Source organism: Panthera pardus, unplaced genomic scaffold (genome assembly GCF_024362965.1).
Source record: "Panthera pardus isolate Hobbes unplaced genomic scaffold, ASM2436296v1 HiC_scaffold_21, whole genome shotgun sequence".
NCBI lineage: Eukaryota > Metazoa > Chordata > Mammalia > Carnivora > Felidae > Panthera > Panthera pardus.
The window spans coordinates 46,842,192-46,862,304 of record NW_026526777.1 but is presented as its reverse complement, the minus strand read 5'-3'; the positions used below and the strand labels follow the sequence as shown (position 1 = coordinate 46,862,304).

At 39.3% G+C, this 20,113-nt stretch overlaps 2 protein-coding genes across 15 annotated transcripts in view; one reads left to right on the top strand and one right to left on the bottom strand.

Moving 5' to 3' along the window:
* Positions 1-1,791, top strand: part of TPR (translocated promoter region, nuclear basket protein) — a 69,471-nt gene extending 67,680 nt beyond the window's left edge. For all 3 annotated transcript variants that reach the window (XM_019426779.2, XM_019426786.2, XM_053909193.1), the window contains 2 exons: positions 938-1,033; positions 1,644-1,791. In XM_019426779.2, coding sequence (XP_019282324.1) covers positions 938-1,033; positions 1,644-1,699 — 152 coding nt within the window. In that variant the 3' untranslated portion in view covers positions 1,700-1,791. The remainder of the gene's footprint in view (positions 1-937; positions 1,034-1,643) is intronic.
* A 4-nt stretch (positions 1,792-1,795) lies between these two features.
* On the bottom strand, positions 1,796-18,898 carry PRG4 (proteoglycan 4). Of its 12 annotated transcripts, XM_053909203.1 has the most exons (16): positions 18,784-18,897; positions 18,109-18,207; positions 15,417-15,539; positions 14,046-14,165; positions 11,336-11,482; positions 10,693-10,815; positions 8,372-9,211; positions 7,583-8,308; positions 7,469-7,510; positions 6,155-7,252; positions 5,401-5,478; positions 4,437-4,573; positions 4,002-4,158; positions 3,336-3,533; positions 2,749-2,874; positions 1,796-1,996 (listed from the first exon to the last, which is right to left on the bottom strand). In XM_053909203.1, the coding sequence occupies exons 2-16, from the start codon at positions 18,179-18,181 to the stop codon at positions 1,899-1,901; spliced, it is 4,086 nt and encodes a 1,361-aa protein (XP_053765178.1). In that variant the 5' UTR covers positions 18,182-18,207; positions 18,784-18,897; the 3' UTR covers positions 1,796-1,898. The 12 variants fall into 12 exon arrangements, with proteins under 12 accessions (XP_053765178.1, XP_053765173.1, XP_053765171.1 ...); XM_053909198.1 differs by having other exon boundaries at positions 6,155-7,510; positions 18,784-18,898; XM_053909196.1 differs by having other exon boundaries at positions 6,155-7,804; positions 7,853-8,308; positions 18,784-18,898.
* Between the last annotated feature and the right edge of the window lie 1,215 nt (positions 18,899-20,113).

Below are 20,113 nucleotides of genomic sequence, written 5' to 3'. Positions count from 1 at the left end.
GGGGAGAGGCCCAGTAGATCATCATAATTGCTTTGGCTTTCATGGATTTAGGAAGCTTTTATTTTTTTTTAAGTTCGTTTATTTATTTTGAGAGAGAGAGAGAGAGTGTGTGTGTGTACGCACATAAGTGGGGGAGGGGCAAAGAGAGAGGGAGAGGGAAAATCCCAAGCAGGCTCTGTGCTGTCAGTGTGCAGCCCAACATGGGGCTCAATCTCACGAATCGTGAGATGACCTGAGGTGAGATCAAGAGTCAGATGCTTAACCTGTCTGAGCCACCCGGGTGCCCTGGATTTAGGAAGCTTTTTTAGAGGGCTTCAAACAGAGTAGTAATAAGGACTTAACAGTATCAGTTTCGCTGCTGTGTAAATAAGAGATTTGAAAATGTGTAATGGGCAGAAAGAAGGAGAAAGTTTGGAGGATATCGTACTGATTCAGGGTTAAGACAGTGATGTTTAGACAGGCTGGTAGAGTTTAATTTGTGAGAAGAGGTCAGATCTGGGGATAAATTTGAGCTGGCAAGATTTGCTAATGATTGGATTTGGCATGTCTGGAAACGAGAGGATTCAGATAATGATCACATTATAGCGTAGGGGACTGTTATTTCCTGAGGGAGGTGATATGTGGTATTTTATTGTAGTCCTCACCTTCTAGCACAGTGATACCTGGATAGGCACCAAGTGAATATTTATCAAATGAGTGGAGTGAATGAATGAAAAACCTCAAGCACTCTTTTTAATAAGGAAATTTTTTTTTTACATTTTACTCTTTTGTTTGTTAAATGTCCCTTGTTAAAAATGAAACAACTTTTAAATACTGAAACAAATGGACACCTCTGCATTTATCCATGCATTTAGTAACTAGATTTTGTCATTGTAAATGCTTTTCTTATTTTTTAACCTGCTTTCTTATATTTTAATGTGGTTTTTTTTTTCCTTAGATACTAGCAGTAGTCAACCAAAGCCTTTCAGACGAGTAAGACTTCAGACAACATTGAGACAAGGTGTCCGTGGTCGTCAGTTTAACAGACAGAGAGGTAAATTTCTGACATATTGATTACATGATAGGATGTATGATAGTAATACACGGAACAAGTTTTCTAATCCTTAAACTTCCAACTGTATCTAGGTTTTTTTAATGTTCAAGGGTTGATTAAATTATTACACATTGAGTATGTGATGTTTACTAACCTGTAAGCTTCTTGCAGAAAGATTTGTAACTATAGGTATATAATGAATATGTACTTAGAATTCATATTTATTCATTTCTTCCTTGAATTAAAAGTAAAGATTTTGAGAAGCTGAAGTGTTCTAGTACTAGATAGTCATTTGTTACATCTCTGCCTATTGTTATACTTCTTACACTACAGAATAAAGCTTTGTGACTTTGTTTAGTTAAAAAAATTAAAATTTTTAATATGTCTTCTACGGTAAACATTAAAGATTGTATTCATGTCATGAAAATAATAATCTAATTGTACTAATTTTCACTGAAGATGTCAAATGTCTAACACAGTTTTATATTTATATACCTAGATATTTGATATTGAAAACAATTTTTATAATGACCTAGGGTAAGTGAATACTCCAGTTTTGAGCTAACTTCTTAAAAGATGCATTCAGTTTGGTTATTTTTTTCTCTTATAGGTGTGAGCCATGCAATGGGAGGGAGAGGAGGAATAAATAGAGGAAATATTAATTAAATATCCTGTAAACTGTAATAATTGTGAATAAGATTGTCCAAGCCTGTTTTAGTGTAATGGTTGTCAAGATTAAAAACCTTTTTGTATTTAAATCGGTATGCTTCTCTCAACATTCTTTATTAATAAAATGTGTTTCAGTGTCAAAATTTTTCATTTTTTTCTTCATTTTAATTAGTTGATTCTTCCTTTGCCCGTGGGTCTAAGGACAGTTGTACCAGACATTGGACAAGGTCCGCCCAGAACGAGTAGTAATGACTCTTGCTGTTCTACTTGGTTCATCGATGTTATAGTATTGATCTAAATAAAAGAGAAATCCTTTTTTAATTTAAAAGAAAACAAAACACCTGAACTAAAAATAGGGGTTTTTTTTATTATTACACTCAAAGATAGTGTTTGTCAATTTAATATCAGAAATGTTTAGATTAATTAATTTGAATTTACAAAAAGAAAATTGCTTTCCCATACTGACCTTTCACCATCTTTCCATAAAATTAGGTTCATCTCTCCTTTTTCACGGTAAGAATTTGAGAAAAACTAAGTCTAAAAAATTATTCACTTGTTTTATCCTTTAAAAATATTTTTGACATTTATATAGGTAGAATAACTTAGATTTCTGAATTTTTCTAAGAAAAGTGCCCCAGGTAATATAATTGAATTAATAAAGGTAGTTTCTCAACTTCTTTGTGATCTTCATGACTGTGTAGTGATGCAAATCAGTAATATTTTGTGGCACAAGACCTCCTATAAATGCCACAGGCAGTAGAAGTAAAATACTGTTTTTAGTAGCAGTTTTACTCAAGTAATATGTTTTATTATACTAGGCTTTAATCTCATGAAGGATAGTACAGAATTGAATTGTAGCACATTCAGTTCAATTGAAAATAAAGTGAAAATCTAAACTTTCTCTTTTTCAGAGCAATTAGAATAAGTATAGTTTAACTTCTTATCTTTAGTCACCATTGAACACTCGTGGTTTTGCTTTAATTATATTATTTCAGAGATTAGAGCACATCTGTAAGAACCTATGAAGATTTTACTTAATAGCTTACCTTTAGAAAAGGCATAATAATCATAGCCATCAGGTTTTCTGGTGTTGGGCAGTGCTATAGCTGAAGTAACCACATTTGGAAATCCTCTCCAGTATAAACTCATTTTAACTTCATTATGGAGGAAACCTGTAGATTTAAAGATATCAGACTGAAAAGCAATGTACTATAGGAAAGAGCAGCCATTAGGCAGAGCTGGGTTTGAATCGCAGTTTGGTGACTTAGTAGCATTACTTTGGGCGAGTTATTTAACTTAAGTGCCTTAGTTTTTGCTCTCTCTGACAGGGTACAAATACCTACCTTACAGGACTCTTCTGAGGTTTACAGATTTGTATGTAATGTTCTTGGTAAGAGGTACCTGATAAGTGGTATTAATTACAATGAACAAACCTGAATAAACATTTCTTTACTCACACACACAAAGAAAGTATTGATCTGGTCCTCCACTGAGTTGGATTGATGTTTTACATCAATACGCTTTAAATTATTAGAGCTATTTAGTCACTGCATTCAATAAGCTTCATTCTGTAAGAAACTGTATTAACATCTATTTCATGTGCAAGAATTTTTAACACAGTGAGAAACATTACCTTTGTCTTGATAAGAGACTCTGATGGGTGAATAGCGAATTCTGATGGTGTGTGTTTGAGAAGGTCCTATGGCGCGTTCAAAGCGACGTCTCCTAACCTGTGTTGTTTCTCCATACACTGAATAATTGATAGCAGGCCTTCTACCAGTGCACTTTCTGACAGGTTCCTGTTTATAAATATACTGCTGAATGCCACCACCTATTATGTATTAGAAAATCACATATAATAATGAAAATTAAGCTTAATCCTCCAAAAAGGTAGAAAAGAGCTTTTACAAGATAGAGGAAATGATCAAGGTCTTTCATAAAGTATGTCCTGACATTAATGACCATTAGTCCAAGGGTATTATAAAATAATTACTGAGTCCTGAAATCCTTCCTGAATGAACAAAACCAACAAATTGTATATTTGTATATTTGACTTTGTTTGAAAGTAAATGATGACACTTACATTAAGGACCTGAACATTCAAATGAAATTGTAATTTGTATGCTGAGAGCTCTAAATACTCTTTCCTGTCCTCAGTTTTTTCATTGAAAATATCTGATTCCAGCCATTAAAGATCTTTTGACAGTAAACCCAGTAATAAATGAAAATATTGAATAAAATTTCCCAGACAAATCAACTCTTAAAAGTTTTGTAATCTTGTCAATTATGTAACACATACCTCTCTTGAAAAAATACACAGATTCAGGTCTTTCCTTGTATTTAGCTATGGAGAGAGCTGCCACTATTTTTCCATTTAGTCCTCCAAATCCTTTTACAATTTGTTTGGGATACCCTGCATCTTTTATGTCATTGGTGAAACGCCAGTACTGAGAATCCTGATAATTCAACAGAGGAAATGATGTTAACAGCTTCGGAATAAAAAGGTTAGGGATTCATTCTTAGACTTAAATATAGGGAGAAAGTTTTAACTTCATTAAGTGAATAAATTAGCTTGTAATGTTACCAAGTTGTTAACTTTTCAGATTAAATTTTGATGATAGAATAGCTTAATAAAATACGGAGACCCTTCTGAAGTAGAGGTTAAGCTGATTTATGCTGTTATAATAAAGAATAGCTTGTTGCTGATTTCTCTGAAAAAAGATATTTTTCTTACCTTAAAGAAGAAAGTTTTTCCTTCACAGTTGCACCTAGTAAAAACAGTATCAACGGGGGAGGGAATACCCCAAACTTCAGTAATTTTACGAGCTGGAGATGGTGGACTGAATGGACTTAGCATCCAGAAATAATGACCTAAAATTGAAAGTGATCTATCAGCCTATAAGCTGAATGAATCCCAATAAAGAAATCAAAATGAAAAAAATTTAGTTTATCGTAAGAACAGATTGAATAAATAAGCATTACATGACAAGTTTAGTCAATACCATGAGGACTAGTATAGTTAGTATTTGAACATTTCTGAGTAGAGATTTCTGAAGTCTGAAGTTCAAGCCTTTGAAATATTTTAATTTTCCAGTTTCCCTAGAAACTTCTGGCTTTGTGACTTAACAGAAAGTTACTTCTCTCTCCATTTCTTTACCTTTTATAACCAAGGAGTTATAATTCAATGACTGCCAAAATCTCTTTAGCCTCTACTGTGCTAGTCTATGATTTGTTTCTGGTCAGATTTAATTAAAATATAAGAGGACTGGACCAGCAGAAGGCACAGCAGAGAATTAACAGGAAGTAACTGCTGCTCTGTTACACTCACACACAATGTAGCACTGTAGAAAACATCGCAATCAAGATGTTACTTTCAAATAAAATAGAGCAGGTAATACAAATCCTGATATTTCATTTGATACGAAATCAAACTATGAACTACCTTTTCATTCTAATGGAACGAAAAATCTTAGTAGTATCTCTTCAAGTTCTTTGTTTTGTTTGTCTCTCCCAATATGTCCAATTTTGTTAATCTTATGTTTTGGTTATTACTCTCAGGTTCTCATAATACTGTGTGAGGTACGTTCATCAATCAGTTTCCCTCCAGAAAGCTTAACCCAAACTTCCACTTTTCTTTGGTTCTCCCAAATGCCAAGAACAAAATGAAGAGCAGAAAAAGAAATACGTGCATAGCTCACCTCGAAATGCAACTAGTGTTCCATTGCGCAAAGCAGTCAGCCCATCTACTGGCTTACCATTGCATAAATTAGTCTCATCTAAAACAAAAAATTAAGCCAAGATAAAAGAAAATGCGAAAAGTGTTCACATTCTTTTCAAATCCTCCCACAGTGTTGTTTTCCTCTGTTCACCTTTTCCTGAGCCTTTGAAGGGACTAGTGGGAGGTGTGTGTATTTCAAAAATGAAAAAGAAGAGAGAGATTTCATAATTGTTTTACTTAAAAGTGATCATTATTCAAAAAGTAATATATAAAAATAAGTTACGAATTGGAATAGGCCAGGTTACCCATTATCTACATGTATTAGATAATTATAGGATGTTTGATCCCAACACAAAATTCCATTTTTCAGTTCGGATTGCCTCTGAGACTTGGTTTGGTAAAGAATATTGCAGGTTTTTGCTTTGCGTTATACTCTTTTAAGGATAGACTTCCACTTAAGTATTTTTGACATTCTATACACTGTGTCTGCATATAGACACAGATGCACTAAGTTCCTAGCACACTAGGTTATTACATGATTTTCCAAAGACCAAATAACCTTACTACAATTACTCCTCTGCTTACCTATGGAGAAGCTGTAAAACTCCACAAGTTAACAAGTTCAGGATTCTAGATAATGTACTTCAATAGAGTGATACTAACTTGGCATTCTGGTCCAAATAAATTTAAGTTAACATCACCAATTTTAAAACAAAGTAACTGATGCTTGTTACCTGAAAGCATGGAGTTGATGGCAATGTCTTGATTGGATCCTCTCACTAAGATATCTGTGCCTGGGATAAATATAGGAGTTAACACAGGGGGCCTGGGGATCGTGTGAGGTTTTTCTCCTGCAGCATCTCCATCCTTATTTGGATTTACTTCAACTATTTCTGAGTTAGGTGTTTGGTTGGGGCTGGTGGTAGTTTGGAGAATGGCTTTTGTGGAAGAGGTGGGGTGTAATTTGGGCACTGTTGATGTAGTCATCCTTGGGGGAGTTGGTGTAGTCTTTGGTTTTCTCCTTTTAGGTATCGTGTTTGGCTTTTTGGTAGAAGTGGGCTTTTTTGGTGCTTTGGTTGGCTTTTGGGATTTAGGAGTTGACACTTTAGGATTAGCTCTGTCTTTTGGTGCAGCTGTGGTTTCTTCGGGTTTATTCATAGTCTCTTCAGATGTAGTTGCCTTTTTTGTTGTAGTCATTACTTTGGGTGCAAGAGTTGTGGCTTGAGGAGTATTTTTGGATGATGTGGCTGATGTTACTTGTGTGGTTGTTCTTGTTTTGGAATCAGTGGTCTTTTCTTCTGTCGGAGTTGATGTAGGTACAGCGGCCATAATTCCAGGTGTCATGTGTATGTCTTTTTCTGTTGTTTTGTCTTTAGCTGTTGTAGTGATTTCAGGTGTGGTCACTCCAGGAGCCTTAGTTACAGGTATAACAGGTTCTTTGGGACTGTTTTCAAGAGCCTTTGGTGTGGGTTCTTTGGGAAACTCAGGAGTTGATTCAGCAGGGTTTTTGGGAGTAGTGGGAGGCTCCATGGTGGTTGTAGTAGAGCCCTCTGAGTTGGTTGGAGCAGGTGTCTCAAGAGAAGCTGGAGTGGGCTCCTTGAGAAGTTTGGGGATGGGCTCCTTGGTGGTGGTGGGAGCAGTCTCCTTGGGGACCGTGGGTGCAGGCTCCTTGGGAATGCTGGGAGCAGGTTCTTTGGGGACTGTGGGTGCAGGCTCCTTGGGAATGCTGGGAGCAGGTTCTTTGGGGGCTGTGGGTGCAGGCTCCTTGGGAATGCTGGGAGCAGGTTCTTTGGGGGCTGTGGGTGCAGGCTCCTTGGGAATGCTGGGAGCAGGTTCTTTGGGGACTGTGGGTGCAGGCTCCTTGGGAATGCTGGGAGCAGGTTCTTTGGGGACTGTGGGTGCAGGCTCCTTGGGAGCAGTGGGTGCAGTCTCCTTGGGGGCGGTGGGTGCAGTCTCCTTGGGGGCGGTGGGTGCAGTCTCCTTGGGAGCGGTGGGTGCAGTCTCCTTGGGGGCGGTGGGTGCAGTCTCCTTGGGAGCGGTGGGTGCAGGCTCCTTGGGGGCGGTGGGTGCAGGCTCCTTGGGGGCGGTGGGTGCAGGCTCCTTGGGGGTGGTAGGTGTAGGCTCTGTGGGGGCCATGGGTGCAGGTTCCTTGGTGGTAATAGGAGCAGGCTTGTTGGGGGCCATGGGTGCAGGCTCCTTGGGAATGCTTGGAGCAGGTTCCTTGGGGGTTGTGGGTGCAGGTTCTTTGGGAATGCTGGGAGCAGGTTCCTTGGGGGCTGTGGGTGCAGGCTCCTTGGGAGTGGTGGGTGTAGGCTCCGTGGGGGCCATGGGTGCAGGCTCCTTGGGAATGCTGGGAGCAGGTTCCTTGGGGGCTGTGGGTGCAGGCTCCTTGGGAGTGGTGGGTGCAGGCTCTGTGGGGGCCATGGGTGCAGGCTCCTTGGGAATGCTGGGAGCAGGTTCCTTGGGGGCTGTGGGTGCAGGCTCCTTGGGAGTGGTGGGTGCAGGCTCCGTGGGGGCCATGGGTGCAGGTTCCTTGGGGGTGGTAGGTGCAGGCTCCTTGGGGGCCGTGGGTGCAGGTTCCTTGGTGGTAATAGGAGCAGGCTTGTTGGGGGTGGTGGGTGCAGCCTCCTTGGGGGCTGTGGGTGCAGGTTCCTTGGGGGTGGTAGGTGCAGGCTCCTTGGGGGCTGTGGGTGCAGGTTCCTTGGTGGTAATAGGAGCGGGCTTGTTGGGGGTGGTGGGTGCAGCCTCCTTGGGGGCAGTGGGTGTAAGCTCCTTTGGAGTGGTGAGTGCAGGCTCCGTGGGGGCTGTGGGTGGAGGTTCTTTGGTGGTAGTGGATGCAGGCTCCTTAGGAGTGGTGGGAGCAGACTTCTTGGGGGTGGTGGGTGCAGGCTCCGTGGGGGCCATGGGTGCAGACTCCTTGGTAGGTGTAGGCTCTTTGGTGGTGGGTGCAGGCTCTTTGGTGGTGGGTGCAGGCTGCTTGGGGGTGGTGGGTGCAGGCTCTTTGGTGGTGGGTGCAGGCTTCTTGGGGGTGGTGGGTGCAGGCTCTTTGGTGGTGGGTGCAGGCTTCTTGGGGGTGGTGGGTGCAGGCTTCTTGGGGGTGGTGGGTGCAGGCTCTTTGGTGGTGGGTGCAGGCTTCTTGGGGGTGGTGGGTGCAGGCTCTTTGGTGGTGGGTGCAGGCTTCTTGGGGGTGGTGGGTGCAGGCTCTTTGGTGGTGGGTGCAGGCTTCTTGGGGGTGGTGGGTGTAGGCTCTTTGGTCGTGGGTGCAGGCTTCTTGGGAGTGGTGGGTGCAGGCTCTTTGGTGGTGGGTGCAGGCTTCTTGGGGGTAGTGGAAACAGGTTTCTTGGTGGTGGTGGGAGCAGAAGATTTGGTTGTAGTTTCAGCTTTTGGTGTAGATGTAGTAGGAGCTTTGGATGTTGGTTTAAAATCTTTAGCAGGTGTTTTCTCTGCACTTTTTTTCTCTTTAGGTGAAGTAGTCTTCTCTTTTTCTCTATTTGAAGTCTGTTTATTCGTTATAGAAGTCTCTTTAGTCTCAACTGCTGTCTCCTCACTGGTTGTTGAAGATGTCTCTTTGGGTGTATCAGAATTAGGTGGAAGACTGGGTTTTGGATTTGTCGGTTTGACTGTTGTAACCTTGGGAGATGTGGTAGCTTTATTGCGTTGGGTGGTAGGAATGTCAGGAGTCGGGGTGAGCTTGACGTCACCATTGTCCAGTCCACTTCCATCTTCATCTACAACTGGTGGTTCAGGGTTAGGTTTCTTTTTAGGAGTTTTTTCCTTCTTGTTATCTTTTACTAGAAAAAAAATATGCACATTTTTTACTTTTGAATAGTTTCCATAGTGACCTAAAGAGCTCGTCCTTACCAGCTAGCTGTGTTGATAGCTGATCGAACTGCTTTATCTGTAGGCAAATTGCTAACCTGTAATTCATTAATTTGTTGTAAAATGGGAAATGATTAACTCATCTGATTGGGCTATTTTAGGGAATTGATGAGAAGGGATGAAAAAGCACAAGTAAAAGTCTATACTATTAATGTATAGAAACAAGTGGCAACTTTGAAATTACCAACATGATCAACTACACGAATTCATCTCTTTATATTAATGTTCTTTGCCTCTCACTTCCTCCACTCCTTTTACTTCACACTGTTGAGTGCTGCACTCTTCCTTCTGGAAACCTAGTTCCAACATCTTCAAGATTAACTGTACCAATTGGCCTCGGAAGCCTCTACAACTACACCTCAGGAATCTGTTCCAGTCACTCCAGCGGTGCCTACTAATCTGTTTCCATACACACAGCTGTTAGCTCTTCCCTTTCCTCTGCCCACCTAAACTCAGCAGCCCAGGGGATACAGAGAGGGGATTAGGATGCCATGGCAGCCAAAGACCTTGTTGAACAGGATTTCTCCTAGCAGCTACCCAAAGAGCACATCAAGAGCTCATCCCTGAGATGCGTTCCATGTAACAAACCTGTATTGCACTTGCATTGTATGCAAGACTCTGGATGATTCAAAGACTATTTGGCTATTCTGCCAGAGTAAAGGCTTCAGGGGAAATAACAACCACCCAGGAAATAGAGTTCTTTGAAACTCCAGTATCCAAAATTCAGTATTTCCTTGGAGAAAGAGAATGTATTTTAGAATTTCAGGAAATTAAAAAAAAAAATAGAACAAAAGGAATCTTTTTTTAGGAGGTAATAGCCTACTCCGTGGGACAGTCTCTACTACAAAAAAAGAAAATCAGCCAGATATGACATAATTTATTAGAAAAATAATAAAAAGGATCTGTAAAACGTGGATAATATTGCCTTTCCCAGAGATGTGTATGAGATTTTAATGGATTAACGTTTTAAAACACTTAAAGCAGCATATAAATGTGTGCAAAATAAAATAAGGAAAAATAAAAGGGAAAGCAAAAACCACAAGGAATACAGAGGAAGAAGGAGAAGAAAGAAAAATGATATCAGGTAGACAGGAATGAAAATAAAAAACCATAAATAATCATCTCCGGTGCCATCCTGTGTTTCCAGAGCTGCTGCTATAGCATCTTCTTATCCTTGGTTTTAAGAGTGCTTTCTTAGCTGCTCTGCACTAGTTTCCTATAGGAAGTTCTCATTAGTATCTTCTAAAATAATTTTCACAAATTATTTTTACAAATCTATACATGCCCCAAGTATTGAAATGTCCTCAAACCATTCTACCAACACGCATTGCTTTTAGAGAATTATTTTTAATATGGCATTGATATAGTCTTTGATCTTTATCAATGCTCAAACCTTTGGGTTTCTTCTTTAATTCTTTATTAGCAGCTGAATTTTTGGAAGACTTGACTTTCCGAATAGTTGAAGAGGAAGAGGAAGAGGAGGAAGAAGACTCTTGATTTTCAGAAACAGAATGTTCTATAAATCAAATAAAAAGGTTGATCACACCAACTGCAATTGAAAGCAAAAAACGCCAGTCCAAATACAATGAGAAATGTTGTTGACTGCTCTGCAAATGTCCGTGTTCTGCTTTTTTAATTTATCAGTAATATGATCAACTGCTCTTTAAATTTGTCAGTTAAAAGCCAGGTAGCTAAGCTTATCACAGATACCAGCAATATATATTACTTTCTCTCAAATTCCCCATGTCTCACAGAATCTAATTATTCTGCAGAAGATCTGGGCTTTTTTTTCCCAATGAGATTTGTCTTCTGATTACTGTAACCTACACCCATGCTGGGTTCAGTTGTAAGAAAAATAAATATCTGAGGGTTTATAATGTGGCTTAAACTTTGACTTAAAACACACTTTTTTAAAAAGTGTAATAAGCCTTTCATGACTCATATGATTCCCTTTTTCTATGAAGAGTCTTTTAAAAGTAGTTTACCTACAGCTTAGTCCATCTCAAAACCTTTTTTTACATCTGTCATCTTCCTACCTTCTGTTATTTCCTCTGATTCTATAACTTTCTTAGTCTTCTTCTTGTTTGGTGATTTGGGTGAACGTTTGGTTGTTGATTTGATGGTTTGAGATGCTCCTGGAGCTGGAGGTACAGTCTTTGAAGATGGTGATGGGGGATTATGCACTGAGGCCAAGCGAGACAAGTCAGTTAACATCTTGTTGACATTCATCAGCAACTCTTAACTGTAAAAGGCATGGATGCATCTGGCTTCAAGAATAGAGGCTGGTGAAAACCAGTGTAGGCAGGCCCTTAGCCTAACACTAATTCCCGCAAAGTGATTAATTCTGAGGAGCATTGCTATAAAATATAAACCTGAATTCCAGCCCTAGCCCTGCAAGTCTCTACCCTTGTGACCTTGGGCAAATGAACTAACCCTTCTTGAGTTTTGTTTTCAGATCTGCATATTGAGATATTTATTCTAGATGATTTCTGAAGGTGTTTCTCTGCCTAAAAAATACCTGACTCTAGGGGCACCTGGGTGACTCAGTCAGTTGAGCGTCCGACTCTTGATTTCAGCTCAGGGCATGATCCCAGGGTCATAGGATCGAGCCCTGCATCAGGCTCCACGCTAAGCATAGAGCCTGCTTAAGATTCTCCCAATCTTTCTCGCTCTCTCTCTCCTAAAACAAAAAACAAACAAACAAACAAAAAAAAAACCCTCAACTCAACTCCATACCTTATGCCAATCTTCTATGATGGTAAAAATAATTACTGCATGTGAATGACAGGTATGTGTGCTCTCACAAAGAGAAATATAATAAGTACATTTGTCCTGTTTTCATATTCATTTAAATAAAATGATGCCAATCCACCTTTCTTCTTTCTAATTACAAAAGCTGTACATGAATATTTAGCCTTGTAAACAGTTCACACCTTCACATTATGCTTTTCTCAAAATGTGTTGCCCTTCCCCAAGTTAAACAACTGTTAATGGTTTGGTGTGTATCTTTGAAACCTTTTCTCACCCGTCCTCCTACCTTTTCTGTGTCTAGAAGACAAGACAAGGGATGTGTTTTGATCATTAGGAACCAGAAGAAAAGGAGAGGGACTTCTAGAGGATAAGAAAGCGGAGGACAATGAGATGCTCTGGGTAGAGGGAATTGTGATAAATCCTGCTGCTCTGACCAAACATCCCAGAAACCCCTGCCCATGCAGTCTCTGTGAGCTGACCACCCCACACCTTCCTCTGTCTTCCCCCAAACAGCTCAGTTCTGCCATGTACTAGCTCATAATCAACAACCTCTTGGACTGTTTTCTCACCCACATTTTTTCAGCTCTTGAAACACTATGATTTTGAAATGTATAGATGCCTACCAGCCGTGTCTATAGCAATCCCGAAACAACTAAGAGGTGTGTCATAAGATGGTTCAGTTGTTATTTGTAAAAAATGAAGTATTGAAGCTCTGGGTGGTTCCATTATTTTCACTTGAGACCCTGACTATCTTTGTGAATTCTGTAAATGAAGCATGACCTTCATCAAATTTGTTGTTGTTGAGTCCTACTTAAACCTCAAGTAATCTGACCCAGCACCCGGTAGCATGGTCTTTAACACGTTCTTTCAATGCTTCATCACTCTCTACCCAACCTTCCTTCCCACTCATCTTCCATCCAAAATAAATTCTTTTTTGTTTCACAGCCAAAACCATTATCAGGGCAATGAATAAATATGTATCCTTCATCATGGGTCCTTCTGAAAGCTGCAGGAACTCCACACTCAGTTTTTGATTATGAGGGTGTTGTCTCCATTATTTTTGGACTGCTTTCCAATGAAAACATTGAACAGTTAAGAAATATCCCTCAACTATGCTGATAAACAGTTTTTTACCCTATTTCTCCACTGTTCAAAAGAAGCAGGACGTACAGTCTTGTTTAAATAGAATAAGATTATGCAAGCAATGCTTATTTTCACTTTTACCTTCACAAATATTGTTTCAACAAAGTATAATTTAAGAATAAACATTTGGTAAAGAAAAGAATTCATTATTTAAGTCTTTTTAAACTGTTTTGGAAAATCTGAAGTTTTATTATACTCTCAGATTAGTTCTCCAGGACCTATAACCAGAGAGGAGGATTTTAAAATGGAGCAATATCCCTTTTTATTGACTCTATCACACACAGGGATTTAGATAGAGATGGCCATGGGCTCCAGAGATGAGAAGGGACATACAACAGACGGTTGACAACTTCTCGGTAGGTTTGCCTATAACTTCAGTGTCTTTAATCAAACTCCTAAATTTACTACTTTAGAGAAGCTGTGTCATTCTGTCCTTCAATATACACTCAAAAACTCTGAAGCCAAAAGCACAGCTAACTCAAAGGACTGCTGACTTTGTGGGGTCAGCACCGTTAGGGTGAAACAAGAAATCCTGGAATGAGCTGGTTACTGTTAATTGCACCTGAAATTGAACCACACCTGAGGAAAAAGTATGTGCACTCAGCCCCTATTCTCTCTATTCCTCAACCAGCGATCTCTGGAGCTCCTGGAGACTGGCAGAACCAGGCAGTGCTGTCGGAAGAGGCTTTCCTTCATCAATTCATCTTGGTGAAGCAAAATTAACATGAAATGGCTTGTGCTAGTAAAATCAAGTCCTTGGGTGGAGTGCGTATTGGACATTATCAGCAAAGCTAAGGTAGGTGCATAGATGGGGCTGTACTGAGAGGCGCTGACTGATACCACGATGCTTACCTTTTCCACAAAAATTCTCATAATCGGAACAGCACTTGCCATACTTCTTACATTCCGAGTCACAGTCGCACTCCCTCCCTCTTGCAAAGGACTCGAAGCAGCGGCCTTTACAGGAAAGCTCTATCCAGAGCAAAACAAAACACAGATTACTGATTATGCAGCCACACCCATGTACTGATAGCCATTTCCCACCTTATAGCTGCCTAGAGTTCCAAAAGTACATTTCTGAGTCTTTTATTTGAAATTTGGAAAATACACGGTTTTCTAAGTGGAGAAGTCAGGAAGGAAATATGGTGCCTCAGGGAAGCTTCTCTTGCCTTTCAAGACTCTAAGAGACACCCCAGTGCTGAGTCATTTCACATACGGACAATGGAAAAGTGGGAACCCTTCGTATGAAATCCCCCCATCCTCTCCATGTCACACCACTGCTTTGTAATAGATGCTCATTAAGTGAATGGTCAGATCCTACAATATTCCAAAGAGCTGGCATAATATAGATGGGTCACTGTTTAGGCTCAGAAATCATTTATAACGCAGAGACTTTTATTATGATGAACTGGGCAACATGTGGCGTTGAAAGATTTCAGCCTAATCCCGTGGCATAGATTATACTTGCTCATTTCAAAATAAGCTTTGGTTAGAGACACAATAACTTTACCAAAGCCTGTTTGAAATTATCACCTTCAACGACACATAATTGTACAGCAGTATATTTATCAACTTCACATACAAATTCTGAAGTAAACATAACTTTGAACCACTTTTAATGATAATTTTCATAAATTGGATATGAAATGCCCGTGTTAACAAAATGATCTAAAAATGCGTTCAGGTGAAATACCACCCATCATTTAAAATTCCGACCCTTTGGGTTTTAACTGAAATTCCTCATAAGACACTAATGCTTCGTACTTAAAGTGACTTTTTTCAGACAATTTAGAAACATGTTTATATCAAACAAACAGTAGATAAGATTATTTTATATCCATGGATTCTTTTGATGAAGCTATGGAAGAACCCCATCACTAAGCAGTTATATCTCTGATTGGTAAGTGAATAGTACTCATTACTATTTACTTGATGACTCCTGAGTCACAGCATTCTCTATTTCAAACAAGATATTTTACTTGGACTAGTCAATGACCTTGTGCACCTGTCAGAGTTCCAGGCTCCCCTCCTTTTCCCTCCCCCAAGAGTCACGAGCTTTGACACCATCCTTAGGTACAGCACGCTGCAACATTTATGCAAGGAAGGGAAAGGCATTTAAGCAAAAAGAAGCGCAGTAGTATGGAAACAGCACTGGAAGGGGCTGCAAGGGGACTCACAGAACAGTGCTGCTTGGCAGGGGAGACACTAGCTGTCAGGACTTACCCACAGTGCAGACTTTCTTGAAATCAGGGCAGCACTCCATGTAGTGTTGACAGTTATAATCACAGTTGCAGGTGGCATCTCTAGAATACCCTTCCCCACATCTCCCTGCACAGCTTGGTAAATCTAAAATTATACAATACTAGGGTAAACACGGCCAAACCACTTTACAGAAAGGAAGGGGTCTAATGAGGAGGACAAAGCCATTTGGTCAGGGAGACTTTTAGCAATTGGAAAAGGTTGGGGATGATGGTTAGCAATGGGTCCAGGTGATCTTTGCCTGATCTCTGATGTGACCTTGATCATGCCACTTCATTCTTCACCAGACTGAGAAGATAAATACACTTTTGAAAATGAGGCAAAGGTAATGGCTTTGCATAAAGAGGGTGATATTCCGGCAGTAGTGGGGTTGGGGAGTTGTGGTGCGGAGAGCGGCCACAGCTCAACTGAGGCTGCAGCTAAAATGATGGCTAGGTGACATTTATTGAGCATCTCTGTATCTCTGTGCTGGACACTCAGTCATATGTTATCTCTAATGTTTATGAAAATGTTACCAGGAGGGTATTAGTAGCCCCTTTTGAGAGATAAGGCAGCTGAAACACAGAGATTTTAATAACTAGCTCAAGAATACCTGGTTAGTTAATGGTTCCAGGATATATGTATTACAGATAAATTGTGTTACCTATAATACCTATAATAAATATGTGTTACCTATAAATTATTCATACTGACCTCTTTCACTCTCTGAAGTGTCCTGATTTGGATAACAAGTTACATGGTCACCTAGAACTTGAACTCTGATATATCTGATTCTAAAGCCAACACTATTCCCACCCAATCACATTGCCTCTCATCCCTCATGTTGAGTTTAAAACAAGCTGGTTAGGCCAGCAAAAACTTCCCTAGGCTTCCTCCTCTTTTTACTGGTGAGGATAACCGCTTCTTTAAATGTTGAGGAAGTGAGATGTTTACAACCACAGATACAGAGAAGACAAAATAAATAACTGTTCAAATAGCATCTGGGCATGAATATAAAGGTCAGAGTTATTCTGGGTGAAAAAAACAACAATATGAACAAAAGCATAGCTATCCTCAAATATATTTCTGAAAGTCATTTGGAAAACACCTTCCTGAGAGATAAAACCACAGAAATGTAACAATCGAATCCGTCTCTGGAATAGAAATTGGCAGGTGCAATGTCCTAAATCCATAGAGGGACGTTGAAACACACTGAAAAAATCTCAAAATAATGAGTCTGGGAAACTGAAAGTCTTCACATGCAAAGAAAATAGTAGATATTAGGACAACTTCCACAACCTTTTGCGTACATATGTGCACAATACATACAAAAACGCATATATAGTGTATGTATATAAATACATATATTATATATAAAGGAAAAAGAGAATGAGAAATTGAGAAGGCGAGAAAAGCAGACAACACAACATTAAAGTCTATTCTTTCCTAATTAGCGGATTTCTGAATGAAGAAATCAATTATCTTTATAGGAAAAGTTTATTTTCATAGACTAAGTGATTGTCCTACTTTTACCACTGTTAATTTTAAAGATAATTTTACATTCATTCATTTAAAGGAGAGTAAAACCATTTTGGAGAACAATTGATCTTATTCCAGAGGAAAGGTAGATTAGGAAATGCTCTCAGTGTTGTGAGCCTTGTAATGCTATCGTAAGACAGCAGAGGAGTCTAAAGATAGTGTAGAGGCCATGATTCCTTATTAAACGTTCACATGTGCTTCCATGTGTTTTTCCATCTTATCTTAGTGATTCGGAAACTATGTCCATGTCAGGAGATTATCTCTCATGCTTAGATTTATGGGAATTTTAACTATTTTCCTGGAAATGCCTATTTTATAAATGCAATTTCACCATAACAAGCATGCACCTTGATTTTTCTTCTCTCAGGTTTTGCTTATCAAAGAAAAACAAGGATATGAAAATCCGATGTTCAGTATTATTACCATTAATCAACTTTGATCGCATGCTAGGGACATTTGCTAAGGTGATTGCACTGGATATATCTTAACATTCTCTAAATGTCAATGACAAGAACTGTTCATCCAGGACAGTTTTTAGAGTACTGTGAATAGTTCAATATTATAATATAAGATGACATTCACACAAGTAGAGTCCATTCCTTGATGAATAGTTCTTGTAAGAAACAGAGCACTTTCAAGATTAATCCAAGGCCATTTGAAACATTGTCAATGCTCACTGTACCACGGTGCCTAGTTCTACAGATCCTGAAAGAAGCTAGCAATAATTTATTTGATGTAAAATACTCATTAAATTTACTGGAAACATGTGAGCAAAAATTACATGCCATTTAAACGTCATTCTTTTCAGTTCATCTGATGATACTGTATCACAATAGCACAGTTTTATCATGTGTCCGTGGTTTCTTTTTTAGCTTTTGGAGTCACCGCAAAAATGAGTACAAAAATTAGTCTATAGAAAAGCTCCAAACTTGAAAGGTTTCATAAGACATGAGCAAAAGTAAGAATTCCAAAATGCTTAGAAATGTTGCATACGCTTTTACATAATTTTAAAACTATACTATACATTAAATTCAAACAAATGTATGTTTTCAGAAATCTGTTTCTTTTGTGGTCATAATAGTCGAAACAGAATGATTAGCAACAGTTGTTAAATAAGTCTTTTTGGTGGTTAAGCTACCTTGAGAAGAAACTTGCTGAATCAAGAAAACAGAAAGCAGCAGCAAGTACATGGGAAGTATTTTCCACTCCATGTCTGTTTCCAGGTACCGAGACCTCACTGAAAAGAAAAGCAAAGCATCAGAATACTGCTCTTAAATCTCACCACTAATTTATGCCCATGTTACTTACGGTGTTTCGGTAACTTTTAAAATGTGGGTTAATGATAAAACCATCCCACTCTTGAAACAAGACTTTTAAAGATAACGAGCTTTAATTCTACTGTAAATATTTCACCATCTTATGCAGAAGAAATCATGAGTCACCATCTCAATCATGTTATGGTCCATGTTAATACTTTAGAATTCTCCCAAATGAAAAACAGCCCTATCTCAAACTCCATTTAAATTATAGTATATACTTACAGTGCAAGGTTGAAATCCCAGCTTACAGGGAAAAAATAACCAGCTTCAGCAAAATTCAATTTAACAAACACAGGAGTGATCATTCCAACTTTCCCTTAACTCTCCATATAAATTTGTAAGCTTCCAACAGGTGTATTGTGTAGCTGTGATCCTTTTCAAAACTTTCCTACTCCTGTCCTTAAACACTGTTCTCAAACTTCTTTAATAAAGCATAGCCCTATTGAATTGAAAACACATTTAATTCCACGAAGCGAGTTAACTTTGACACTTACCCGTAAAAGCAATAGTGAGTTTTTCCAATGTTCTGGAAGTCTTATATATCAGTGCAAATATATTGGGATGAACCAATTAGTCCAAAGGTTAGACAGAATCAACAGTGACAACACTATGAAATCAAACTTTCCTCATTTGTTGGAAGAGGGCCCAGACAACTAGACTTAGGCAACATCTGGAAAACACTTCCATTAAGAAAAATGACTACTACAAAATAAATTTAGGATTATTGGCCAAAACACACTTCTAATTTCTGAGTGAAGTGAACAAATTGTTCTGAGATGGTAAATAGCTCTGGCAACATCTGACTAGTGTATCAAAGCAGCAGCTTCAAAATAGTCAAGTGTGGGTATCACTTCTTCCTCCACACCCCCCTCCCCAGTTAAGTCCAGCAAAGAGTGATTTTGAAATTTATCTACTGTTAGATTGTGGTCCAACTTTTCTTAACTTATGCTATTAAATCAAATGTACATTTCCTTTCTTGAGTATTTTCATTTTCACCGAGCACAGAAAATAGGCTCTTAATTGCCTCAAGGTGGATGGTCTGCAAGGGTGGATTTTCTAGCTTCCCTTACCATGTAAAAACCTTCTTCAAAACTGTAGCATAACAGACTCTTAAATACAGAGAACAAACTGAGGGTTGGTGGGTGGGGTAGGGGGGATAGGGAAAAATGGGTGATGGGCATCGAGGAGGGCATTTGTTGGGATGAGCACTGGGTGTGGAATGTAAGCGATGAATCACGGGAATCTACCCCCCAAACCAAGAGCACACTGTATACACTGTATGTTAGCTAACTTGACAATAAATTATATTAAAAACAAAACAAAACAAAAAACACCGTAGCTATCTCCCTTCGCCCCTTTATTTAAGCACAGCAGCATTTGGGAAAAGGTGTTTTAAATTATTAATTTAGATTCCTTACCACAGAAAATGTGAACCATCATCTTGTGAAGCTAAGTCAGCTCCACTCAAGGTCTGACCTCAGTTTGATATGAAATGTTCCTGCTAAAATCCTATCTAGCTACATAAGGCTGAGCTTGTGTCTTCGTACCTCCCTGAAACTGGCCCAGATTAACCCCAACCACATCAAGAATCATAGTCAACAAATGTACTACCTTTCACTGCAATAATCTGTTCATTTGTCTCCTTCCCAACCACCCCCCCCACCCCCTACAATCTCACTCCCACAGACTGCGGTTTCCCGAAGGACAACCAACGCCCGTGCCTTACCTCTGTTGCCAACACGTAGTCCAGTGCTTCACTGAGGTTGTGTGTTTAACACGAGCTCATGGAACCAAACTGTTGTATTCTGCTGTGTGCTAGGTACA

Coding starts and splice junctions, on each gene's coding strand:
- PRG4 (XM_053909194.1), bottom strand. CDS start 18,181: ATGGAGTGGAAAATACTTCCCATGTACTTGCTGCTGCTTTCTGTTTTC. Junction 10,816..11,335: donor ATCAGAGGAAATAACAGAAG/GTAGGAAGATGA, acceptor TTTGATTTATAG/AACATTCTGTTTCTGAAAAT. Junction 9,212..10,692: donor ATTAAAGAAGAAACCCAAAG/GTTTGAGCATTG, acceptor TTTTTTTTCTAG/TAAAAGATAACAAGAAGGAA.